This window comes from Bombus fervidus, chromosome 7 (genome assembly GCF_041682495.2).
Source record: "Bombus fervidus isolate BK054 chromosome 7, iyBomFerv1, whole genome shotgun sequence".
NCBI classification, from domain to species: domain Eukaryota; kingdom Metazoa; phylum Arthropoda; class Insecta; order Hymenoptera; family Apidae; genus Bombus; species Bombus fervidus.
Window position 1 is genome coordinate 16371599 of NC_091523.1, and position 27390 is coordinate 16398988.

Here is a 27390-nt window from a genome sequence, read left to right on the forward strand (position 1 = left end):
GTTCTAACGATCTAACGTTGAAAAAAAGAAGCGGTTGTTGCGTCTAGCAGAGGCTAGGAATCGTAAACGACGAGCGATCTCGTCTTGTCTGGTTAACAGGTTAAAGTTTGCTCGCGAACGAAATTCCTGCGAAGAAACGTCAACAGTTGCCCCATTGATAATTAGACACGTCGCGATGCTTCGACGAGCTTTGTTCCCAATTGCTCGACGGCTGATACTCCGTCGAAAACGATCGAAACGATCGGATCGTCGATCGTGTTGATCGGAAGAACCTGCGACGACTATTTTCTGGACTCTCGATTTTACTCGCGCACGTGCCACGTCGCTCGATCGACGTAGGCCAAACGAGACAGCCTGCACCACGGCCCACATTTTGTATATATTTCACACGTATAGACTCGTATTATCGTGCACGTTTAACGGAATGACATACATGTGTATATATATATATGTATATATACATGTATATGTATATATTTTTTCATTTTCTAATCTTTTTTTTTTTTTTTATTTTTGTTTCATTCTACCAGTTCTCAATTTTTCTTTGTTCTTTCCTTTTACTTTGCTCGATCACTAGCTACTACTGACTTTGCTTCAGAGAATGGCCAATTAACGATACCGCTATGTCCACTTTATCGACACTCGTGATATCGGATGGAAAGAACGACCGACTTGTCGGATTTTCCACGATCTCCGTGACGACCATAGACGCATTGGAAACGCGTTAAAAAATGTTAAAAGAACGTTGGAGTAAAAGTATATCAAGAGTATCGATACGTTTTGAGAAAGGTTGCGCGAAGCCTCTAATCGACAACGATCTGCTTCGCATTAATGGAATTTTTATGTTGTATAGGGCAAATTTTTCTATTGTTCCGATGCATCGAAAATGACGAAGGACGAATGCCAGTAAGTTATCTCGCAAACAAACGCAAGCCCCAAACGTGGGATATCGTTCGGTGTCGTCGCTACGCGTACATCGAGGTAAAACGAAGGTTTTCCTTTTGTTCGCGGTTTTATCGTTCCCGGTAACGGCGACATCGACGATTCCCGCAAATCGGATCGGTCAAGCGAAACAGGCACGACGAATAACGTTGGTGATCGCGTTGATAATTTCAGGGGTACGTATCTGGAATACGACAACGGCGATATCAATAAGCCGGTGATGAAGGAGAGAAGTTGGGTTCAGCAACGTTTCCATTTCGACGACGTTGCGAAAGCGATGCTTACGCTTTTCACCGTGTCCACGTTCGAAGGCTGGCCGTCGTAAGTAACCAAGCGTCGTCTACCGCGTTCACCCGCACCGCTACTTCTTCTACTCTTTCCTCTCTTCTTCTCTTCCTTCCGTTCCTTTTCGAATCTCAAAATCGACAAAACCAGTGTATTTCCAGCGGAACGCACAGGTTTTTCTTTCTTTTTCTTTCCTTTTCGCAATATCGAATCGTCCGTTGTGCGCCATTGCTAACAGCGGTGGTATACGGAAAGAAAAGATAAAAACGAAGAAGCTCGATGCCACCAGCCACGGTGCACACCGCTTAGCATTTTCTCTCCCAACAGATTACTAGACGTGTCGATCGACTCTAACAAGGAGGATCATGGACCAATTCATAATTTTCGGCCGATAGTGGCCGCGTACTACATCATTTACATCATTATCATAGCATTCTTCATGGTGAACATCTTCGTTGGTTTCGTTATTGTCACTTTCCAGAACGAGGGTGAGCAAGAGTACAAAAACTGCGAGCTCGATAAGAATCAGGTAAGTTTGCCGAATACCAACCGGCTACCAATCACGATATCTCGTATACCTACATCTCGTATACACCACCGTTCATAAATATCAGGACACTTTTTCTCTCGCTCTCTTTCCATTACGCAGAGCCCTTACGTTTCACGTTGCCATGAAAATTTCATCGATTCGCACCGTACACGACCTATATCATGGAACGACGCTCTTGATCGATCCGTTATTTATGTACGATCGATGCAAAAGCAGTTCGAGTTCGAAGTTATAGTTAATTTAAAAGCAGTGTTAAAATTATTTATTATGCGAATTAATCGGATGCGCGAAATCGTCGGGTGTCCTAACGCATACTTATGAACGGGAGGGAGTGTACATCTCGTATACGTGTCGTATACATGTAGAAACTTTTCACGTGATTGCATAGCGGAATTGCATCGAGTTCGCGTTAAAGGCGAAACCAGTGCGACGATACATACCGAAGCATCGAATACAGTACAAAGTGTGGTGGTTCGTCACATCTCAGCCGTTCGAGTACACCATTTTCACTCTGATCATGATTAACACGGTGACCTTAGCGATGAAGTTTTATCGACAACCGGAAATCTACACGGAAGCGTTAGACGTTCTTAACATGATCTTCACCGCGGTCTTTGCCCTGGAGTTTATCTTTAAGTTGGCGGCCTTTCGATTTAAGGTAGAAAGTCAAACGAAACAAACAACGCCATTATAATGGATGTTCCGTCGCTCTCCGGTCGGACAAATCGTACGATTAACGCGAACCGATTAATTACAGAACTACTTTGGCGACGCTTGGAACGTTTTCGACTTCATTATCGTACTTGGAAGTTTCATCGACATCGTTTACTCCGAGGTCAATGTACGTTGTTCGGCAACAGCTCCGCTCTCACTGAGTATCTCTATTTTAATCGATCGGACGATTAAACGGTCAACCTTAAAATCTTATACTTTCAGCCTGGCTCCACCATCATTTCCATCAACTTCTTCCGGCTGTTTCGAGTGATGCGGCTAGTGAAATTGCTGAGCAGAGGCGAAGGCATCAGAACGCTTCTCTGGACGTTCATCAAATCTTTCCAAGCTCTGCCATACGTAGCTCTGCTAATTATAATGCTATTTTTCATTTACGCCGTGATAGGTATGCAGGTAAGACACGACCAGGCGATTACTCGGAACAGCGCGCCGATTTCCAAGACTCTTAAATACGCTTTACGTATATCGCGAAAGTAAACCGATGTTTATAGAAACTTTCTATCACGACGTCGTCGTTTCCACGATACGCGTTCCAATATTTTCGCCGGTCACCGTATCTCGAGTCTAGCGAAATCGGCGACGTATACCATCGTATCCCGAATGATTAGCGGCGAAAATGCAGCGTGCGTTTAAAGAGAAGGAGCTCGTACGTTCTTTCAGGTATTTGGAAAAATCGCCATCGACGACGATACGTCGATAGACCGGAACAACAATTTCCAGTCGTTCCCACAAGCGGTGCTGGTCCTGTTCCGATCGGCTACGGGTACGTGTTCGTCGAAAATTCCAATCGGATAAGTACAAGTCCGTTGACCCTTAACGCTCCGACTTTTAATTATCGACTGACAACTCCAACTTGCAAGTTTTCCAGTGTCAGATTTTAAATGCTACACTGACGTGTAAATAATAATATTAGAGTCGAGATTCTAAACTGTTAGAATTTAATCTTAAAGTTAACATTGATAATCTGTGGAACACGCAATATTTTTGTTGAAATAATATTCGGTGATATTTATTAAACAGAACTACAGAACCAAATGTATGTAATAGTGAGTGATACAATTAACAACGTATGGAGATTGTTGACTGTTGGCCAGTTATTCTCAGACTAGACGTAGGTAGTGACCCATGATCCCTTGAATACTTTGAGCCCCACTCTCTATACGGTAATGAGTATGACCCGTGTAAGTGACCTGTTCAAATACCTGTGTGGGTGTCTGTGTAAGGGTACCTATGCGTGAAATATCGTCGTATTCCAACAATGACAATATCAGTTATCAGGAAGATTCTGGATCGATCGCTGGATCGCTAGATGCTAACGTTAGAAATACCACAGCCTTCGAAACGACTGGTTCTACAATTTTATTTTAAAATTCACGTTATATTTGTTTTCCGCAATGATGTAACGACTTTCGCATAACTAAAAGAATAATATAATGAATTTTATTTTCCTTTTTGTGTATTCAAACTGAAAATAATTTTGTATCGAGGCTACTTATACCAATACCAGTGGAAATGGTTGGTACTTGTCAAAGTGTAAAAGGGTCCTGCAATCTGTTTATCGAATTCCAATTAACCGGTTTCCTCGTTTTCTACAACTTGTCACGCGTTTTTTAAATTTTCACCGCGTATCGTTCGATATGACTTTTAGAATTTAATCTCGAAGTTAAGATTAATAATCTGTGGAAGACACGATGTTTACGTTGAAATAATATTCGGTGATGTTTATTAAACGGAACTACGGAACCTGATGTATATAAGCGAGTGATATAATTAACAACGTATACAAGAATTGTCGATCGTTGGCCAGTTACCCTCAGACTAGACTTAGGTAGTGACCCATGATCCCTTGAATACTTTGAACCCCACTCTCTATACGGTAATGAGTATGACCCGTGTAAGTGACCTGTTCAAATGCCTGTGTGGGTGTCTGTGTAAGGGTACTTATCCCTATGCCTCGAGAGGCAAACTTGGAGCGTTAAGAGTTAAATGTTTCGACTTTGCGTTAAATCGACGTTTAACTATGCAGGCGAAGCTTGGCAAGACATCATGTTGGACTGTTCGGCGCAGCCCGGTAAAGTGAAATGCGACCCGCTCAGCGACGAAGTGAATAATCACAATGGTTGTGGATCCGACATTGCATTTCCCTACTTTATATCTTTCTACGTTTTATGCTCGTTCCTCGTAAGTAACCTCCGACGTTTCACGATATCGCGGAAAGATCTCAGGTCGCTCGTTTCTCTTTTTCACTCGACGGTCGTTTCGACATTGACGAGCAACTTGTTTCGCAGATCATCAATCTGTTCGTCGCCGTAATCATGGACAATTTCGATTACCTGACGAGGGATTGGTCGATCCTGGGTCCTCACCATTTGGACGAGTTTATTCGTTTGTGGTCCGAGTACGATCCCGACGCGAAAGGTCGTATCAAGCACCTGGACGTGGTCACTCTCCTCAGAAAGATATCTCCGCCCTTGGGTTTCGGTAAACTCTGCCCTCATCGCGTCGCGTGTAAAGTTAGTGTCTCGATATCGTCCGGCGTTGAATCGTTTCGTCCTTCTACACGAAACTTTCTTGTCAAATTCTTCAGAGGCTGGTTTCCATGAATATGCCGTTGAACAGCGACGGTACGGTGCTGTTCAACGCGACTCTGTTCGCCGTGGTGAGGACGTCGTTGCGAATTAAAACCGAGGGAAACATCGACGACGCTAACGCCGAATTGAGGGCCGTGATCAAGAAAATTTGGAAGAGGACCAGCCCGAAGCTTCTGGATCAGGTGGTGCCGCCACCCGGAGGTATTTTCTGCCCTTTAGTTTAGTTTAGTCAGTCACTGTGTTTCGTCGAGAATCGGTTGATCGATCGCGAATCTTCTAGGCGACGACGAAGTGACCGTGGGCAAATTCTACGCCACCTTCCTGATCCAGGATTACTTCAGAAGATTCAAGAAACGCAAGGAGCAAGAATTGAAGGACGGTAATAAGGAGAGCCACAACACCGTCACGCTTCAGGTAATATCTGTGTGACGAACGTACATTCTCTAGGCGACGTACGATCGTCGAAAAGCAACGACGAAAATGCCAACGTACAATTTCTACGTTGTACACGCTTGAGAAAGAAGGATGAACGTCTGTCGGTAGCCTTATCGTCTTATCGTTTCGTTAAAGGCTGGTCTGAGAACGTTGCACGAAGCCGGGCCCGAACTGAAGAGAGCCATTTCCGGAAACTTGGAAGAACTGCTCGACGACAATCCGGAACCTATGCACAGGGTATGATAGTAAATCTGGTTTTCTCGAACGCAAACACGAACTAACGCGGCGCTTTGTCGCTTTACAGAGGAACCACTCGTTGTTCGGCAGCGTTTGGTCGAGTATGAGGAAGGGACATCACAATTTTAACCGAGCCAGGTCGCTCAAAGTGAACTCCACGACTAAGGTAAATATCCAGAAGATTGTACAAGACTGTACTTGTCCTCCGTCGAACGAATTGCAAGAATCGGAGAGGGAAGAGGCGCGGATACGAAAGATACGATAAAATGTCGTTCGTTTGGATCCACAGGCTTCCCCGACAAACTCCATAGACTTCCTGCCGTACTCGTCGCTTCAGAGAGGAAGCGGACACGACCCGCCGAATCAGATTACCGCGAGATCTCATCAAGTTGTGCCAAACGTAGCAGGGTTAGTATCGATATACGTAAAGGACGATATGCGCGACGAACGATAAACGAGAGCGACGGAATGTCGAAGAGACGATTAAAAATCATACGAAACGTGATTTAGCGGTTTGAGCGACAGTGCGATGAACCAAATGGGAATGGATCCTAAGCTCACGGGTATCGAGGAGAACATACCACTGAGACCATTGGCCGTGTTCGGAAATCCCGTCCAGCAGCAATCCTATCATCACACACCTTACAAAGTATTCGAGTAAGTAGATAAGAATCGCTAGAAACGCGCCTTGATCGATCGATTGGCGCCGGTTATGGTCGATGAACGCGCGATCGGTTGCTAAATGATCGGCGGTTAGAGTTTCTGGTTTACGGGCCGCATGAGAGATCGCGTCGCGTGGAAAGTAGAGAAAACTGGGAAGAAAAGGAACGGCATGATCGTCCTAGTGATCGGTGAATTATACGTTTCAGCGGTCCAGGTAGCGGTAATTACCTTCATCCGAATAGCGAATATGGTAAGAGACGTTAGGGTTATGGGAGTCGATAGTTTGCTTTTACTTGATCGAATAGCATTTTTCGCTTGCGCGCTTGCATGCGTAACCACTAACCACCGGACCTCGACGATTATCGCCGAGTTTGTTCCACCGTGTTCCGGTCTAAGGCGTCTGACCACGCGCGCCGATGGATCGTCCGAGAATCGACAAGGGATCGGCCAGGTTAGCCCAGAAGAAGTTACGTCGCTCAACCAACTGCGTGTTCTCCCGCCTGATCGACGATATTTTCTCTATATATATTTGTGTATATGTGCGTATACATATATAATATATACACGTCACGGTGCAATAATTTCGCCGACTCTGCGATATCGTCGAGTGTCTGGATGAAAGGGTTCTCGAGGACGCGGCGACAAGGGTTCGCCGACACGTCGAAAGCCAGTAACTAACTAAGAGAGTGGTTTTTGCCCGTTCTTTGGTGTTGCCCGTGTCGCGCGGTGCGTCCAACGCGCGTCGACCTCGTCGCGGCTGCTCGAAGCAGTCTTCAGGACGGAATCGAGCGGCAGCTGACGCCACCGACGCCACCACCCCGAAGGAACCCACCCCCGTCCATTGATCCGAGCACCGGCACCCTGCACTCCGTGCAAATCTCATCCGGCAAGTCCGCCAGTGCAACGACGTCGATCGCCACGTACACGAACACGTCCACCGCTACGACCAGCCCGAGCCTCGGTTCATCCTCCAACGGGACACGGTCTTACGCGACTAGAGGCTGCTGCGTCGATTGTGCCGTCTGGAGTAATCACGGTACGATTTACACTCTCATTCTCTCTGTCTCTCTCTCTCTCTCTCTCTTCTCTCTCTTCTCTCTCTCTCTCTCTCTCTCTCTCTCTCTCTTCCTTCCTGTCTCTCTCTCTCTCTTTCTCTCTCTATTTTCTCTATGAAAAAGTGATCTCGTCTCCCATCGATCGATTGAAACGATACAACGATGGTATACGACAGGGTGTTAGTGGTAATAGTCGCCACGATTGTTCAGGCGTTTCTCGTAAGACCAAGGTAGTTGAAAACGAGGAATAAGTCGGTAGATTCACGCTACGTGAGTTTCGGTCAGAGTCGTGAACGAATGAGAAATCTGAATTATGAAGAACTTGTGAAGATGAGAAATTAAAAACAGCCGATTCGAAACGAGAGGCGAATTTCGATTTATTAGAGGAATCTGAATACGCCGAGAGCAATCGTACGCGTACGTTTATTGACGCAAAGTATCGTCTCGTAAAATTAGACGAAACGGCCGAGAAATCGTGGCGATCGTTGCGTTTGAACCCTGTAGAAGTTCAGAGTCGATGGGATCGAGAGTTCGCGGGAATAATAAAAAAAACACGGTGTCGTCCGAACACACGACAGCCATAGATCGCGAGGACGGAGATTCGTCGGCGACGAGCGAGTATAGCGAGTCCGGCGGGTCAGGAGGTTCAGAAGGTTCGGGAGATTCAGGAGGTTCAGGAGGTTCGGGAGGTTCGGGAGATTCAGGAGGATCCGGTGGTTCCGGAGGGTCTAGTTGGAGCAACTCGGAGAAGGTCGGAGAACTTCGCGGAGGGTCGCTGAGGCAGGAGTTAACGGTAGCGTCTCGGTGCCGTGTTCGGGGTCGACGCGATCCGCCGGTCGCTAAATCGGCGCCGTCCAGTTTCCGGAAACGCGAGACCAGCGGCGGCGGTGGTGGTGGACAGTCGAGCAGCTCGACAACGTCCGCGAGTACCGGATTCGCGCGTAGCGTCGCCAACGGCCTCAAGCTCGCCCAGACCCAGGCGATCGCTGTCGCCGGCTTCCTCGCCGACGTCGACTCGCGACACGACCGCGTCTGCGTCTCCTGTCTATCGCATCGGGCCTCTTACCACGGCAGAGGTGACTAATCCTCGACTAATACACGCGATCCACGCCTATCGCCAACGCTCCCATCTGTCTGCCCGCCTTCCAAACTCGTTCGCTCGCCTCCCGACTGCCTTCCGCTCGATCCGCAACAAAACTCTGGCTCTCCGGTCGAGTTTTGCTTCCGATCGACGCCAACGTGCTTGTTCTCACTTGCCATTTTTACCTACGTTAATGCATGAACGACGTCGGATCAGCATCGACGTATTCGTTGCGCCTGTGTCGCAGGTGCGTCCGCTTAACCCTTTCGCCATCGAGTTTCTCTCCGTCACGCGAAAAATCGTTTTCCCTGTACTATGCGCGACGGAAACGACTCTGTGAATCGGATGTACGAGTAAATTAAAGTAGGCGCGAAAGGGTTAACGACGATAGCACGGCATCGTCGACACTCCTCCGCATTGCTTCGTAGCAGCATGAACTGTCTCGTTGATCAGGCGACAATCGCATGCCGTTCGTACGCGTACGCGTCGATGGACGTTCGAGGAAGACGAGCAAAAGTTGCTGGAAAATGTTGCGCGAGATGGATCCTCGCTTTTCGAAACATGTCTATTCGAACGAACGTAGCATCCGGCCGCGTGAACAATCGAACGTTGTCGCGTTAGTTGCTGCGTTAGTTGCTGCGTCAGCGGCCACCATAGCTGGATCATAGGTGTGAACGTATCGATGTTGGTCTAGTATGGCTCGTCAGCGACGGCCATCGGATTTAACGTCGTAATCCTTTGCTCGCACGCACGCGCGTCTCCGACTTGCACCCAAACAGTTTGCATTTTCTTCCCTACCCGATCATTGCATACCAACGATGCACCAACCATGCACCAACGATGCACCGACCATGCACCAACGATACACCAACGATGCACCAGCGATACATCAGCGACGCTGCAACAAACAGACACGAAGATACACGCGGTCGTTGTACGGCGCGTGTATCGCACGACGAGATTCTCGCTCGGAGCATGCGTTCTGCCAAACAGTTTGAACGTGTAACCGTTTGCGATGTGATTCGCTTGTCGCGACTAACCACGCAACTGCTCGGTATGGCACGAATCGCTGTTGAGATCGTAGAGGCAGAGCGTACCGCGGCGAGCTTAATTCCTTGACGACTGTCCTCGTTCGTCAGTTTCCTGGGCCGGTGAGAGTAACGGAAGCATCGGCGCAGAGCGCCTGTCCCACAGCTTACCCGGCAGTCCTGCCGATCGGAAGCCGAACTTCGAGGTCATCGGAAGCGCGGAAAGCTTGGTTGGCCGGGTAAGCGTTACACTCCAGTCACTGTGCTAACGTAGAATTATTTGAGTCGCCAGAGCTTCGATCCTCGACTTTTCGTAAGAACGATCAAACTCGTCGTATACTTGGTACGTACGTTGGTTGTTGTAGCGTTCGACGTAACGGCGAGAGAAAGAAAGCCGCGATAAGGAAAAATACGAGGAACCGTATGACTCAAATAATCCTCGCGACGTTTAGCGTCTATCGACGCTACGACATCTTTCGTTGTCCGTAGGTTCTCGTGGAGCAAGGGCTAGGCAAGTACTGCGACCCGGACTTTGTCAGATACACGTCGCGAGAGATGCAGGAAGCGCTGGACATGACGCGCGAGGAGATGGATCGGGCGGCGCATCAGCTTCTTCTGCAAGAGCGTCGTGGACAACCGCTGTCGTATCAGCTGCAACAGGGCGCAGACCAGCAATGGACGCCGGCCTATCAGCCGATCCAGCAGAGCCAACAGGCGACGGGCATCGGATACCAGCCGCTGCAGGAGCAACAACCGTCCGGCCCGCGACCGTATCGATCGTACTATCAAGGTAGAGGGCCAACGGCTGCCACTTCCGACCAATCGACGCAACAGCAACAACCGCCGCCGTCTTAGCGACGCCACGACCATCCCGTAGATCGTGTTCCCAACTCGTTGGTCTAGTCGAACGAGAACCACTCTCGTCCCAGGTATCGTCTATCGTTTCGCCGAAAAAATACCAGGCAGATCGAAACCTCCGTAGGTGGGTGGTGGAATTCGAAGTGGAACGAGAAACGGAACGAGGAGCGAAACGAAACGGTGAAGCGCGTTTCGTCGATCGATACGTTCGTCGTCGTCGTACACGCGACGAATCTCCTCGATTCGTTTGGCAGCTTTCGCCGCGGAAACGAGGGTTCCGCCGTTGTAGGATTTGCGGCGTGAAGCGGGTCAAGAGACGTGGGCGGGTGACTGTGGTAAAAAAAAGTGTGGCAAGAAGGCTTCCGACGCGGTCGAAAGAGGATCGGCCGACGCAAGCAATAAAGCAACGAGAGCAACGACCGATCGCGCGTCGATAGAAAAAGCATCGGGGCTGGAACGCTGACTGCGGAAACGCTGCTTCCATCGGGATAGCCAGGCTTCACGATCGGGCGACACGATCGCCAATCGAACGATTGGGAACGTTAGCGAAGACGATGTTGGCGACGAATAGCGCGCGATCCTCTCGATTCGAGCGAGCGTGTCGCGTTTCGAGCTTCGTTGATAGGGAAAAAACGAGACGGCGCGGAAACAGACGAGAAAAGAACTGGCGCGAAGCGAGACGCGAACGATTAAAATCCTTATTGCTCTCGTTCTTATCGTAAAACACTTATTCCTTCGATTACCGTTGTTTAGGATATAATTGAACTCATTATTGCTCTTCGTACGATGGATTACTAGATGAGATAACAAGTGCCTAAGTATCTGTAACTTCTTTCGGACCAGAGAAGACTTTTATCAACTTAGACAAAGTACTATTACCGCGAATTACGAAAACATGTTGCGAGTGTGTATGCTACGGTATTGTAACGATATATGTATATACGCATACATATATATCGTTATATATATTTTACACACGCACGTACACACATTCACGCACACGCCACACCACACGCATACACACGCACACGCATACATGTTGAAACATTACACACGTACACACACATAAAGTCATTGTTATTATTATTGCTATTATTATTATTATTATTATTATTACTATTATTACTATTATTATTATTATTATTATTATTATTATCATTACTATTATTACTACCATTATTATTCGTACGTACTTGTACGTATACGTTGCGGGTATAATAATTGATGCGCGAGGATGAATGGCCGATAAACGCGACTGCCGCGACATTCGTTTGTACGTCGGAGGGTGAACCGCTGTACGTGCACTATCCGTAAAGAACAACCTTAAATTGCTTTAAATACGGCGCGATCCCCAGGCAACAGCCGAACGATCGCCGGACGATCGAACGATGCTTCTATTTACACTTACGCACCGATCCCGATATTTCTACTTACGGTAACACGCGACTCGAACGCAGCAGCTAGACTCGAGTTTCGTTTTCGCAGCTCGCTGTCACGTCTCGGTCCGCGTAATCTTCTCATCCCCGGCTCCCGATCGTTCAGATCTCTAAATGTCCATAACTCACGCGTATCGTCTGCAATTCTCGCGTACAATTCCATTCTTTGCTCCTCTCCTCTAAAATTCCCAATTTTTACAAACTACGTCCCAACGAAATTTCCAGCCGCGCGCGCATATCATCGTAGACGCATGCGCGTATCTACACACTGACGCGTGTGCGCGTGCTAGGGAGGGCCTGCCCGAACGGACAAACCGAAGCGCGTGTAATCGAATCGCCAAGTTACGAACCTCGTGGCGAAACTTTCTCCCACAGAACCGGTTCATTTGCTTTCGGCGATAAATCAACGCGCGAGTCGTTTTTTTTTTACGATACCAATCCCATAACGTTAGAAGCAACGCGTGCGACCGCGTGGAACGCGTTATTGTTTAAAAAATTAAAATTATTAATAAGGATCGTTTCCGTCGCACGAGCCTCTCGATTATTCAACGTTTTTCGTTTCCACTAATTATACAGCTGCCTCTGCAGATCTATCGGAGTACGCATAGTTGGCTATAGTCTACGTATTAATTAGGTATATGACGTGGTCGAGTAACGAATCGATGAAGAGTGGCAGTCGTTCCCTTACACGCACGAAGTCGTGCAACGACGTGTCGCGTAATCGTCGATCTTTCGTCCGATAGTTGGCCAAGCGATTATCGGCAAATTTCGCGTGCTCGCGTTCCTCGCGAAAACGCGACATCCGAAGCCAGGGGCAGACGCTTGGACGACGAGCGTGAAGAGTATCGGATTCGATCGGAGGAAAGATTGGATATCGAGCAAAGAGATTGGGTCTGCATCCTACGTGTAATTATTATATCCGTGTTTTGATCCGAGTAACTCTCGACGTTCAGTCGTATTTTGTTTCATTTGAGCATCGATGCGTATGAAAATACGTTTGATTACATTTGCGCGATTAACTCGCGAAACGAGCATACGGTTTTCTAGGTTGCTGGTTACAATAACGAGCACTTTCGGTTCGCAAAGTATAATCGAATAATCGTATTTTGATACAAGAAACTCTAATCGGTTAACATCGATTTTCTGCTTCGTTAATAATCGCGTTAATAAATAAAATATCTCGATACGTGTACGCCATGGTATTAAAAGCTACACGGATTAAAGCATGTGTATGTTAGTTACACGTTGAAAACCGCGACCTCTAGTAGCGAGTAAACGAAACAAAAAAGGAAAGGAAGGAAAGTGGAAGACGTCCAATAGATACGTGGTTCTGCGGATATTCCACCGACTAATTACGCCGTTTTGCGCATCGAAAATCCTATACACGCCGAGAAATTTCCGATCAATATTTCGGATCGACTGTGCGTGTAGCTTGTTTATGAAACCGCCATAACGTAGCGAAAGTGTTTACCGACGCGCGACCGTTGCTCGGGTACGTCCGATCCGGGAGTCGACGCGAGAACTTGATTCGAAAACGATCGTGATGCAACTTGAAATACTTCATCGTGAACGCTCGGTACGTAGATCGTGCGAAGCGATGTCACGGATTTTTAATCGAATCAGAATCCACCGTTTTTTGTTCGAACGCATCCTCGAGAAGGTTAAAGCAGAAAAGCGTGGCGGATGTGGTTGTCGAGAACGTATCGGAATCATCGAGGAAGCCCGAAACGATCAACGTCGTTCGATCTCTCGTGTACCTTGAAACGACTTCGACAATAATCTTCATCGATGATATTTCTCAGAACCACGTTCTCTGGAACTCCTCTCGACACCATTTCGATTCTAAGCGTTCTACCTTCGACTCGTCGCAAACGCGTTACCCACTTTATCGCGCTTTACGTTTCTCCGTGTTGCGTTTCTTTTCCGCTCGTCCGATTCGAAAAACGGAAACCATCTCGTTTCTTCTTATATCTTTCGTTCGTTTACGTTCGTTTATTAGATGTCGATATTTACGGCCGATCTTTTTACGTATATGTATAGTAAATGGTATTGTATATTCATGTACGCATTCGAGTAAGACATAAGAATACGTTCGAAGAGCCGCGGCCGACGCGAGCCCTTCGTCGACAAGGGAACCAAAGAAAACTAAAACGATATTTAAAATGAAACAAGCAAACAAACAAACAAACCGAAGGACACGTCTTTGGACATTTTCTTAGGAGTACGATAATATAGGTACGTGGTGTGTGTGAGGAGCCGAGACAAGTCGGTGTAATAACGCGCGCGGCTTCGTCCAATCGGTAATTTTCGAGCGAGGGAATAAAAGTGAGCAATTTCCGTGTGTATCCGATCGAGAAAAATCGAACAGACGGTAAAAACGGATATAGTAGATCTCGAATATTCGTACGAAGCGACATCTGCCACGATGAGTCGCGCACGATATTACTAATCGTCCTAAGGATGCTACTCGCGTTATATATAGTCGACCTTTCGTATTCGTTTTTTCCAGCGTCTTTTTAACAATTATGTATTTGTCTATAGCGATCTTTTTATACTGTTGTAAAGTGGCGTTTACACCGATCCGTAGAATATACGCGTAGAAGAAAAAAAATTCTTACCTTTAAATCGTAATGTCGGATTAATAGCGGCGCGCGATAACCCGTTGTCGCTTAAGTGTTTGATAGACGCGTTTAGGAAGACCAACGTTTTCTATGTTACGAGACTGACGATCATTGAAGCGTATGACGTATGTATATACTATACACTATATACTGAACGAGAGGCAAACGACGCGAAACTCGCGGGAAACCAGTCCTTTAAATGCCTTCCTCTTCGGTCTCGCTAGCCTTTGCGGCCCAGTGAACCCAACTTACTCGTTCATCGTGCCACTACTAAACACTTTACATGCACCATACACAACCGGTATTGACCATCTTTTACGATCGAAACGGTCAGCGATCGGATAAAACGTTCGACGAGCAAGATTCGCGTTTCTAACGACGCAAGTAATCCTCGTCATCCAACACCTAAGTAAATACTTACTTACGATCGCTTCGCTGTCGAAAAATCCAATCCGTGTAAAAGGAACCGTGTATCGAACGATCGTAATTAGAATCGTATTTTACTGTCCTAGCTCGTTAGTATACACCGAACGATCGAATAACTGAATAATTGAGAAGAAACCCAAGATAAAATAAACAATCGATCGAGCTTTCCAAAAAATTGAATCTTGCACTTCGACGCGTTTTTACCCGTGCTACCGATCTCGTGGCACAGCTTTGGCACTCACACACGCTACTTGCACCGTTTATTTTTACTAAGACGTTCTTATATCGGCACGGTAACGAACGATGCTCGCGTAAACTTATCATCGGTTTTTAGGAAACACACTCGACGCACGCTGACAAAGACGCTTCGATCATCGATGTTCGATAACGAAGGATGACGTGATTTCTCCCTCGTTTTGTTTGTCTACATCCGTTACGTAATAACATTCTTTAAATGTCAACTTGCGAATTTCTCTATTTTAATTTTCAAAAGTTTACGCTTCAAAATTCACATTTATAAATTTTATTCAAATTTATATCGGTTAAGTGGAATCTTTCAATGCTAGTTATATCGAAAACGTGACTAGATGTTTCGATTGCGCCAAACGTCATTCGATTCTCAGATCGATTCCCCGTTACTACTTGGTTTCACTTGCTTTTCTTATTTAACGACTATTATTATTAAAAATAACGATCTTGAGAAGCAAACATTCGGAATTCTTATAAATCAGATGACGATCTACGAACTATCGGTAACCGGTTATACGAATAATACAGTTACATTACGATAAACAATTAATACGCATAAGATTAAATGTGGTTTAACGATTAATGCGATGATAAAGTTCACAATACCAAAAATAAGGTAAAATTTAATGAAATACATCGTGCAAATTTACGTGGCTACTTCTATCTAGCTAAATTTAACCATCTTCGATTCGATCATTTCTTTTTTGTTGCTTAGTTCATAAGTATATCTTCTGTAACGGTATTATTTGTATGTTCCGACGTTGGAACCGATAGGATCGTAACTTTTACATTTTCCGAAGCTCTGTTCGCAAACGTTCAAGTCGAGGAAACATGCTCCTATGCCAGATCTGGCGACCTATGTATCTCGTTAAAAAAAAAAAAAAAAAGAAACGGGTAGGAACTAATACTTGCGCATTTGTGACTCTCGTTAGTCCATTAGGAATTTTACAGAGTTAAGACCCACAACCTTAAGATGCACAACCAACAGACACGCACACGATAATAATACTGCCGTTTTTCTTTTTCCATTTTGGCTCCTCTTCCGCTTCCTACTCGTGTCAAGAAACGTTCCTCTTTTACACCTATTTCCGTAAACAGTCCTCGATGATTTGTAGCGCACGATGAACAAAGACATCGTTTAAAAAAAAAAAAAAAAATGATTTTCCATTTCACCGTCGGAACAAAACCATACAAATTACACGCAATGGCGGAGCATAGTTTGGAAACATATGTTGATTTTTATCGCACGCTACAAAACTGTCCGTGTCTTCGAAAAAAGAAAAAAAAAAAAAAAAGGAAAAAAGAAAAAGGGAAAGGGGAGAAAAAAATACATGGTGCAACTCGAAACGGGAATCCAAGTTTCTTTTTGCACCAGTGACACTTATAGGAAAAGAAATGCGACACTTGCGTTTGCGAGAAGCTAGACAACGCAACTTATTTGTCATATGAATGAGTAAAAATGAAGAAACAAGCGTCTCGGTGATCGTAAAGAATCATCGGTCACTCTGCGTTTACATTTCTTTCGAAGAAAGTGTCGAAAGGCACGTAACCAAGCAAGTTAAGAATCCGAAACTCACTTAGCCACTAGGCTTACGCTTTACGGTATTCATATATTTTTTTTTTTTTTTTCTCTATTCTTCAAACACGCGAAGATTTATCTACGATGAACCTCTACGCTCGATACTTTGCTTCGTTTACTCGAAACAAATCGACCCTTTCGTCCAATGTGATTTCCAAGATAATTAACTGAGATTTTAAACCGGTTTTGGGTAAAGCGAAATGTTGAGCGCAGATGCATTCGAATGCTAAATACGTGCATGTGGTTCCGACATTGTGTAAACGAGACTGGCGAGAACGACGAAGGAACTGCATGGACAGTATTCGCTGCATAGAAAGGAACTAACACAAACAATTGTTGTTGTTAATGTTGTCAAAAAATGTGTCAAATTAAAAATATAAGAATTTCAAACATCCCATGTTCTAGTTCTGTGTTCGAATGGAGATCGAGGAAACACGCGTTTTCGAAATATTGATCGTCTTTATTTATAAAGTATGTATGCTTCGACCTTGCAAACGACGATTGCTTTCTAGTATCATATTTTACATTACTTACAAGACATTTCGATTGCACGATTGCAAAGAATTGTTATATCAAAAGAAAAAAGAAAAAAAGGTTGATTTTCGGGAGCGTCAATTCGAACCTTGGGACCACGATTTTCCATGCAGTTAACGATTGCGATCAATGTAGTCGCTAGGTGCAGTAATTGCTTTCTTGCGTATAAGTAGCAGAAAATTCCTAGAACCGTTGCAAACTGTGCATGTACAAATTAAACCAAGGCACAAGTATATACAACAGCCGACGTTCGGTAAAAGCTAACATTCATTCTTCTTCCAAACTCAATTATGAATTTGTTTGTAATTTAATAAGTTAAAAACAATTTTCATGTTAAGGACAGACTAATATTATTTCATCACTTGTGCCGCCTTTTTCGCTTTGACGAGTTCGACCAGCTCCTGCAAACAATCGAAATATAGAAATTTAGAAATATAGAAGAACAATAAATTTGCAAATATATCTTTTTCGAAACGTACCTTATACCTCCTCATGCATTCTTTTTTCGTCCTAGTTGGGATACATGCTGCTATCTGATCCCATCTATCAGGCACGCTTGTAGGGTAAGTCTTCAACGCTTGTTCCAGTAGTTTTTGTTCCGCTGGAGTCCAAGGCTGTGCCTCTTTCTTAGAATCTTTTTGTTCGGAACTAACACCGTTAGAAACAGGATGATCCAGGCGTTCGGTAACAGCTGGCATTCGGTCCTCGACCGATTCCTTGGTTTTCTTCTCGGCAATAAAATTATCGTAAGCTTTCTTATTTGCTTGCTCCTTTAAACTAGATCTACTGAAATCAGTCGATTGCAAATCTTTAGCCTTTGCAAGAACTTCCTTTGCATCGCGTGTAACACCAGTGGAGGAATTACTATGTTGATTGATAAAATTTGCTACTACTTCCCAACGTTGATTCGTCCCTGCTGGGAACAAATTTACAGCTTTTATCAGAAGCTGTAAATCATTTTCACTCCATGGTGCGGTGTAAGATTTTACTTGCTTTTCCGGTGTATTTCGCATATCACTAGAGATAACACCGGCTCTACGTTCTGCTTCTATCTTCTTCTCAGTTTCTTCCATGATACTGAGAAAGGCAGTTCTACCGTCACTCTGTAATTTTTTCATCGCCTCCTCCAATTGAACCAGTTTAAAAAGTTCACAAATTTTTTCAACGCTTTCCATGTGTCTAATAATTTCCTCTAAATCTTGAGCAAAGTAATTATTGGCTTTACAGAAATCTCTCAATGCCTTTCTTTCCTTACGAAGCGCCTTCTTCTGTGCTTCTCTTTCTTGTTTAAGCGCATCTAATTTTGCTTTTTCTTCAATCTCCCGTTTTTCTCTTTCTAATCTTTCCTTTTCTGCCGCGTCTCTCGCTATTCTCTCTTCTTCTTGCTGTCTCTCTTTCGCAGCTTTCTGTTTTGCTTTTTTCGCTGCTGTCTTTTTATCCTTATCTTCTTGCTGGAACTTTTTTATCCTGGGATCTATATTGTAAGCCATATCGACCAACGTACGTATACGTGCCATTTCTTCCTTCTTCCGTTTCGCTCGTGTTGCTTTGTTCTTTTTCTCGATCCACTTACGCATATCTCGACTAAGATAATAATTACATCGGATTATAAATATGTTAGAAGGTAAAGAAATACAGAAAAAATTTAATCGTGGTATACTTACTCTTGGCCGCTTTCTTTGTCTTCCTCATCTAAATAAGAATATTCGCGCCACGAATCAAAGTCATACCAAAACGAATAAAATTTTTCTACTTTATCCCTGGGTGTATCTGATCCACCTAGACGCGGTACCGGCTTCTTCGTAGACCATCTAGCATTCTCTTTGAACGCTTTACCCATTAACAGGTAAAAGTTACTTTTACAGTCTTTTTCATCAGGTAAATCGTCGCTAAAATACGGGTCCACACTGTCGTAACTCCGCCGCTTCATAGGGTTTCCCAAGATTTCCCAGGCCCTTGTTATGCAGGTGAAATAATCGTCATCTGGCCGGATTTCCTCGCCCATAGCCTTCCGCTTATCGGGATGATGTTTGAGAATTTTCTGCTTATCTGTAATTCACACATCAAATACTCCTCAACCGGGTTAATCATTGTATTAAGCACGACAGTGAACGATATAACACCTACATTCTTTTACAGAGTATACTTTGAACTTTCTTTACGTACAAGCCCTTTTTATAATATCTTCGGTTGCTTTGTGTCTAAGCTTTTTCAAGCCTAACACCGCATAATGGTCTTGATCTTTCCATTCCTTTGGGTCCAACGACCTAAGATACTCCAAGTCATCTTCAAATTGATACTGTGAAAGATCTTCTTCGTCGGATGATTCGTCGGATATCCTGGCAGGCATAAGGCTGCGATGAAACTGAGCTGCCCATGCTTGTGCGGTGGAATATAGGACTAAGGGACCCGCTGTACATGTTTCCATGGATGAATCTATAAATTATATTTTGCAGTTGTTAAACTTCTTATTTCTTCGCTCTATTCGAACTTAAAAGTTGAAAGACTTTTCATTTAACCTATATGTGACAATAAATTATACTTTTCGACCACATGGTATATATATAAGGGGAGCAAAATATTCATAATTTAATTATTCCAAACAGCATCATCGTTACATCTAAAATATATCTAATCATTCATAAGCTATACAACTTACTGGTGTACATACAGTGTGAACATTAGAGGGAATTTCTTTAAAATTCTGCAATGCTTTTATGTGCCCCTTGAAACGATCGTATTTCGAGAAATCTAACCTCACATGGTCGATGTCAAAAGGCGAATATTAACAAAACTGCTGAAACTTACCGGATACTGTGTTTAAATTAGTTGAATTGTCGTCATTTATATCGTTTCTCATCGTTAATCGTCGATAGGATATTAACTTTTACAAACAAATTACTAGAGAAACCCCAACGAAAACATAAGCGAATGGACTATCGTACTACGGACATCTCAATACGAAACGACCACGTTATTTGGCGCTCCACGGCTACGTTAGAATAAGTAACTACTATCCAGTCTGTGAACATCGACCACGTACAAATATTTATTCGACTATGTAACTATACTATCTTTATGTTTATTACAGGTACATACTATTATTGTACTATTAGTATATAATGCAATTATTGTACTTTTGAGAAATATTATGTAATTCAAGGTTATCTGATTGTACATACATATGTATATATACGTATAGATTAGAAATAACTCAACACGAGTAACTAGATCGTGAAATAGTTTAATGTTTATTTTAAATATATTTGTGAAAATATGATACATATTGTACGAAGAAATACTCTTGTAAATATTCAAAAATACAAATATTTTAATCATACTTGTTGGGATCGTACTTTGGACGGAAATAACATTTTTGGATCAATTATTTTTGTTGGGAAGACTAGGGGTATTTGTTATTTTTCTTTCTCATTTTACAACGGTTGGCACAAACACCGCTCTTTTTCGCCGCGCTCTAAAACATACTATACATATGTGTAAATATATATAATATATATATAAACTTTAATAAAACATTGTTTTGTTGAAACGATAAGAAAACATTAAAAATTCAACAAATGTTTATACATCTTAAGAAGCGATGTCATTGCGAAATACGTGCAAATTAAAAATTATAAATGTTAGTTGGAAATAAATTAAAGCCCGCGAACTACGAAGTAGCTGCAGTTAAATGTATGAAATAGGTCGAAATAGGTTGAACGAGCAGTATGCAATTATCACCAATTATTTCGAACACATAATTAATCTCAACATCAACATTTGACAATACCAGAACGGAAGATCGTTTAATTATCTACTGATGACCAGGTGATGACAAACGTCTCTGTGATTGATATGGGTTTTGCAGTAAACGCGGCGAGCATTCGATTACTCGTAGTAGCAGCGCATCTATATAATCTTCCAAGTCGTTTAGACGTTTCTTCTTATCTGTTACTTCCGCTTGCAGCTGTAGCGTCAATTCGATGAGATCCTGTATCGAACAAATTTAATCGTCGCATGTTATTCTGATATCTTTTTTATAATTTAAAAACCGGCGATTTAAAATAATAATAACAATAATGGTAATACCACGGCGTATTTACCTCTCTCGATTTTCCTTCGAATTGTGAGAGAATTTCATGCGGTAAGTGGCTTTTTACCGACGCTGTAGTTTTAATCGCATCTTCACCTCCGATGATAATTCTCTCCCCGGATAAATTATTATCGTCATTAAAGTCTTTAAATTTATTCTCTTTCTCTTTCTTCTTGTCTTTCCTCGATTGCTTTTCATCTTTAGGACTCCAACAACTGTACTTATCTTCTTTCTTCTCTTTGAGTTTCTCCTCTTTTACGTTCTTCTCTTTAGTCGATGCAAACTTATCTTCAAGTTTGTTCTTTGCCAGCAGTATCTCACGCGGTACAGGGCTTGGAATCTCTGGAAGTTCTTGACGTTTCAAAGTCGAAGAAGGTGAATTTATGGGTGATGATTCGCGATATTCATCCTTTGGTTCGTCTATCACAATTTTCGGACTTGCCTTGCTATCCCATCTAAATATATCAACGGCGTATTAATACAATCGTTTCCATTCAGATTTAGATTTCACACGGTAAGAACAATTTTATTCACCTTTTAACATTGTTATTAACTTGTTTGCCATAAAGCTTCAAACCCCATTCATCTTCTTTGATATTGTCCACTTTGGATAAGGAGGTAGTGGAAGCGCTCATGGAGAATCGTGGTGGTTTGTTGGGTGCTGCGTTCGTTGGCGCTGGTGGAACATGATGTGCCTCGAAATTGTTAGTGGAGGAGTTACTCGAAGCGATCGAAGCTACGCTGTTACTGTTGGCGACAACCGGAGCATTTAAAGACGATGCCGAGCTCTTGTGAGACAAATCGTCAAACTGAAAAATACACAGTCGTAACTGTGAATTATTATACAAGAAAATTAAATAACGACAAATCGATAGATCCATAGTTACCGTAAATTCGTCCTCGTCCTCGCTAATAACACCAGGATCAGCTTCTCCAGGTTCTTGTCTCGTAGTGCGGAACTTGCGCTCGTCTTTTTCGTTCAGGTCATCTCCTTTGTCCAAATTATGCTTGCTCTTTCCTTTCACGCGATTCCCGATCGATTTGGCTAATTTTTTTAAACCTTTACGCTTCTCGAAGCTGCCTATACTGAGTAAACTTCCACCTATCGAATGAGCAGCCGTGGATAATTGTCCAAGGGAACTTTTGTGACGTTCCTTGTGGCTCAAATCGGTCAAACTACCAGCTTTCACGATGAAACCTATCTTCACTTCAAGTTCTCCTCTCTCCTTCGTATTTTCCTTGCCTGGTTTACTCCCAAGAGTGTACCTACACATAATTAGAAACCTTTCAGACAAAATCTTTTCAATTCTCGTGTAACTTTATCAACGTTGTCGGTGTTTCCCTTACCTCGTGTCATAAATAGATCAAAGATGTTCATGCAACGATGCAAAATGCTTATGTAATATGAAACAACGTACCATCTATTCTTTGGTCTCTCGTAAACATCGAAACTGGAGAGAGGTATGCTGATAGTGCCGAGGAATTCGTCGACACCCAAGAAGTTGCGATGAAGGGCCGTAAGGATAATCTCTGCGGTGTTCCCTTGTTCCGGTATGAGTAGCTCGCATTCTTCGTGCCATTCCACATCCTTCGACGCTTTCTCCTTCACAGACGTTTGGTATTTTTCCTTGCCAAGCGCGATCGTCACGAAACAATCGTTCGTCTCTGCGTCGTTAGATCGAAGCATTTAACGTGGGTGGAGACGGTTAACCGCAAGGTTAGGATTAACAAGCCGCGCGACGAATATTAAAAATGTCGCACAGGCCACGTTTATCGTCTATTTATTGACCGTATAAATTACATTCGCGATATTCTCTTCTCCTGTCTAGACAGACAGCCCTAATCTTTCTTTTATTTATATTGAATTCGTCGTAATACGACGAACGTGACATTACTCGCGAGATGACCTAATATTAAATGCCTTTGAAATTGTAGTCGTTTTAGCCGCTTTTTTACGTCATATATGTCAGATTGCGTAGGAAAACGTAACAATTCGTTGATGTCAGTACCTTTTTTTTTTTTTTTTTTTTTTTTCTTTATCGAAGCGTATCTAGTTTCAAAACAATGGAAGACGAAATTTTATCGGTGTTTCGTCATTGTGCTATATTCGAATCGAATTTCGCGAACCATGCAAAAAACCGTTTAAGCTGCACAACATATGTATAAAGCAACGTACAAAGGCTCGATAATCTTAACCTCTTAACTCAGGAAATCTCAGATTACCGGGACTTCCTCCTTACTTGCACTCCGAGTATAGAAACTGTAATCGTGCAAACCAAATATATTCGCTTGCTTTATATATTTACAATCTTGTAAAAATCTGCAATCTCTCCTAAAAAATTTAAACCTAAAAATTAACCTATACAAATATCGTACCCTAGTTACACGCTGTATATCCATACGAGTATAGTCTACTCTAGTTACGTGCATTTTGTCTCTATACAGATATTGTACAGCTAAAATAAGAAAATTCAAATGCTTAAGACAATGCGTATTATAACATTAACAACTAATAATATTCGTTCAATTTGTGCAACGGCCACTCGATATATCGTATGAAATTTGTACCATTGTTTCGTCGTAACGATCAATCAGGATACTCACTGTGTTTTCCTTTGGTTAATAAGTTCTTCGCTCTTTGAACTGCGAACAAAGAAAAGATTTTGTCAAAGGTTAGAAAAAAGGGAAAAGTGACGAACGATTTATTCCTTGATGACGCAAAATTGCATTATGTTTCAGGCGTTCGAATAAACATACTAAATGCTACAATTTCACAACCTTTTGTCCGCGGAAGTATTTATGTACTCGAAAATACGATAAAGAGAAAGAGGCGTAGCTATGGATAAATCAGCCGTATATTTTATTATGCGCGATGAAACGTCGTGGCATCTGGCCAGAGTACAGAGCCACGATATTCGTTAGAATATCGGAGATAATATACATTTTGTAAAAACGCATCATAACCGACGAGCATAACATAGCTTCCTATCACGGTAAAAGCGCGAACGTATCGTTTCCCTATTGTTCCATTATTCTATTGCATTCTTACCGCGAAATCTTGCATTTATCGCATTGCTATTCCGCTATTTTTGACTATGCCGCGCTACGTACTTCTTTTTATGGAGGATATGTACAACGTCGGAAATAAATTCTACGCTCGATACGTATATCGTAACGCTGGCACGTATAAACTTACGTTTGATATATCTTCTTCTTTTGGTTGTGCGCACCGTGTGGAAATTTCCAATTTTTATGCAATTCTATATTTTAATGTACGTACGCGAGCAAAGACAGCTAGGTGAGACAGCGAGTAAAAGGGAGCTATATAAAAATTTGTTTCTACGTAAACATAGATATAAATTATAGATGAGGATAAAAATACATGAAATGTCTGAAGTAAAGTTCATATTTTAATGTTTAGCGCCGCTTGCGTTAGGAATAGAAATAACTTTCTATACAGATTCTATTGCTTTAGTTGTTTTTTTTTTTTTTTTTTTTTATTAATATTATACCAACTTATTAAATTACAATCTATCAGGGACTTGTTTCTACATCGAAACTCCGTACAGAATTTGTTTTACACATAGATTCCGTTTTCGTAGTTATTACGTACTGTACTAAACTGTTAATTAATGCAAACGCTTTATTTTACATATTTTGTGTATTTTTGCATATCACGCGTGTTCTGTGCATTTTTACAATTTTAAATTTCCCGCAAGTGCATAAACATTCACAGTCTAATTGAATATTTTAAATAATGGTCTACTCTGGAAATGGTTTTACAAAAATAAATATTAACGTTTCGAGAGAATTTCAGCTTCGAGCCTGCTATAATAATATTTGCTTTGTACCCTAGTCACGGGACAACGATGCATGAAATGCACTCGATGACTAGAATTCTTTCTACGATCGCATAAAATGTATCGTTTTCCTCGATTTCTCGCCGAACAAAGCCAATTGGATGGGAAAATCAACTCTCTCGCTGCATGCTTCCACGACTCGATTAGACGAAGCGAGGCGTTCGTTACAGCAGCAGCCAAATACCGTTTACTCGGAAAGGAACATTCTTAACGGTTCGAGATCACAGCTAATTAAGCTGGTATACTTCTTTTTTTTTCTACGAGTAAAAAATTCCGCAACGATTCATCGCACGACATAGGGCAAATCCTTAAATCGACCGTTGGAAATATCTTTCTATCTTTGTAAACAAAGGAGATAAAACTCTTCATTAACTGTTTTTTTAGAAGTTGCAATTATCTGCTATGATAAAGTAGAAAGTATAACTTAAAATGTCGCTTACGTTAGATAAAGGAAAATGAGCAGTCAGGATAGAAAATTAAAGGGCACTCAAGGATGTAACTACGATCCTGGAAAGAGGACTCGAATATAAGAATAAGAAGGGGGAACATCATCAGCTGCTCCTACATATGCTTTCACACTCTACCTATTTTGCATCGAAACGAAAGTATCAAATGCTTGTCAACTCGCATATAAATGTTCTATACGTTAAAATCGATAAGAGTAGCAATGCCGTTAAACGTTCGAACGAAATCACGTCGATAATATAGTCTAATATGAATAATAACATTTTATCGAATTAGTTGCATTTATCGTGCTAATTTCCCGAATTTTAACAAACGAAATAAGCCGACCAGTTTTCAGAAGTTGACTCATCGTATGTTTAAGCCATGGATAGTCGCGCGCGGTTTAAATATGTACATCGTCCTTAATTTGGCACGATTCGGAGACGTCGCAAAATCGTGGTAGACGATTTTCATACGAGACGTCAGTCTAAAGTCTAGAGTGAAAATATTTACATCCACCAAGGAACTGGAATGCGCAAGTTCGTGCATATATGTGATAAAACATGCAAGTGCATATGTAAGATTATTATCTTTTCGATTGAAGCAGCGTTCGTGTTTTTAAGGTATTCGAGTTTTCACCGTCTCTTCCCAATCTGTCTATCGCGTTACGCGACGCTGCACTCGAATGCGATGAAAATTTTCTTCGACATTCGCTTTTGCCAACGTTTGCGATGGCACACGTTGGCCAAGAAAAATTACACCGTCGCAACATGATCCGCATTAACCATTTAAAAATACCGTGACAATCGAGGTCGCTTGAGTACGACACGCGTCGTTGACTATAAAGATATACATCGGTGGACGACAGTACGAGAAACATCTAGTAGCAGAGTCCCGGTAAATACATTTCTGGAACGTATTAACGAGATTGCAAGGTTTCGATTGCCTACATTCGACGAAGGATACCTACGTAACCTAGCCTACGTGTAAACGGTAATTGGTTTACGGTACATCTGTTTCGATACGAACCACCTGCCGCACAAATAACCTTCTTATCCGCTACGTCAAGGAATTTGCTTCCAGGTTCGTATGCACTTACCTGTCACTTGAACGTGCGTCGGACTCCACATTTTGTTCGATTCGGTTACAGCGTACGATTACGATAATTCATCTGTTGTTCCTCCTACCGAGAAACCGATCTACGTATCTATCAGTATCCTAATGCCGGCTACTGGCATTACGCGTTTTCATTTGCACAACCGTAGGCGTTACAGAAACAAACCACGTCAACAACAAACTAACCGCGTCCCAATCGCATCAACGACAACTATACCTGACTACTGTTCGAACAACCGCTACGTCTGCCTCGCGCATCGCGCACCATTACGGTAACCATCGCGCATCCAGTTTCGCGCATCCACTACGCTCGTGCTTCAGACTCGTACGATGCATTTTCAATAGCCCTGCACCATAAAAAATATAGCTGATTACTTATTGCTAGTTGAACTTGAAAACAAATAGAAAATTAATTTCTTTGAGGAATTATTTATATCAAATATTATCTACGAAGCAAAACGAAGAATATAGTATTGTCCAAAATTGATATAGATTTTGAATGCTTCCCTGCTACGACCTATTAATTTTAACAATAAATAAATTTTCTCAGCGAGTAAGCTATTCCATTCTTCCTG

At 42.8% G+C, this 27390-nt stretch overlaps 3 protein-coding genes across 14 annotated transcripts in view; 1 reads left to right on the forward strand and 2 right to left on the reverse strand.

Moving 5' to 3' along the window:
* The window catches only part of Ca-alpha1d (Ca[2+]-channel protein alpha[[1]] subunit D), a 61289-nt gene extending 48967 nt beyond the window's left edge, over positions 1-12322 (forward strand). For 5 of the 11 annotated variants that reach the window (XM_072007308.1, XM_072007311.1, XM_072007312.1 and 2 more), the window contains 19 exons: positions 854-906; positions 1117-1263; positions 1555-1756; positions 2166-2435; positions 2535-2618; positions 2714-2902; positions 3170-3272; positions 4536-4690; positions 4798-5022; positions 5097-5301; positions 5381-5514; positions 5671-5772; positions 5840-5938; positions 6062-6180; positions 6283-6429; positions 7206-7471; positions 8069-8566; positions 9711-9838; positions 10089-12322. In XM_072007308.1, the coding sequence (XP_071863409.1) occupies positions 854-906; positions 1117-1263; positions 1555-1756; positions 2166-2435; positions 2535-2618; positions 2714-2902; positions 3170-3272; positions 4536-4690; positions 4798-5022; positions 5097-5301; positions 5381-5514; positions 5671-5772; positions 5840-5938; positions 6062-6180; positions 6283-6429; positions 7206-7471; positions 8069-8566; positions 9711-9838; positions 10089-10454 (3492 nt within the window). In that variant the 3' untranslated portion in view covers positions 10455-12322. Of the gene's footprint in view, positions 1-853; positions 907-1116; positions 1264-1554; positions 1757-2165; positions 2436-2534; positions 2619-2713; positions 2903-3169; positions 3273-4535; positions 4691-4797; positions 5023-5096; positions 5302-5380; positions 5515-5670; positions 5773-5839; positions 5939-6061; positions 6181-6282; positions 6430-6641; positions 6686-7205; positions 7472-8068; positions 8567-9710; positions 9839-10088 lie in introns of those variants that run through there. The other 6 variants (XM_072007315.1, XM_072007317.1, XM_072007310.1 and 3 more) reach the window with 5 other exon arrangements.
* A 4885-nt stretch (positions 12323-17207) lies between these two features.
* Positions 17208-20293, reverse strand: LOC139989210 (dnaJ homolog subfamily C member 2). Of its 2 annotated transcripts, XM_072007346.1 has the most exons (5): positions 20111-20293; positions 19469-19738; positions 18967-19351; positions 17782-18886; positions 17208-17703 (listed from the first exon to the last, which is right to left on the reverse strand). In XM_072007346.1, exons 1-5 carry the CDS (start codon positions 20160-20162, stop codon positions 17653-17655), a joined length of 1863 nt encoding a protein of 620 aa, XP_071863447.1. In that variant the 5' UTR covers positions 20163-20293; the 3' UTR covers positions 17208-17652. The 2 variants fall into 2 exon arrangements, with proteins under 2 accessions (XP_071863447.1, XP_071863448.1); XM_072007347.1 differs by lacking the exon at positions 20111-20293 and having other exon boundaries at positions 19430-19565.
* Positions 20294-20530: 237 nt separating this feature from the next.
* Rip11 (Rab11 interacting protein) lies at positions 20531-27104 on the reverse strand. Its single transcript, XM_072007348.1, has 7 exons — positions 26799-27104; positions 24000-24038; positions 22814-23060; positions 22283-22661; positions 21930-22204; positions 21406-21850; positions 20531-21293 (listed from the first exon to the last, which is right to left on the reverse strand). The coding sequence occupies exons 1-7, from the start codon at positions 26827-26829 to the stop codon at positions 21117-21119; spliced, it is 1593 nt and encodes a 530-aa protein (XP_071863449.1). The 5' UTR covers positions 26830-27104; the 3' UTR covers positions 20531-21116.
* Positions 27105-27390: the final 286 nt, after the last annotated feature.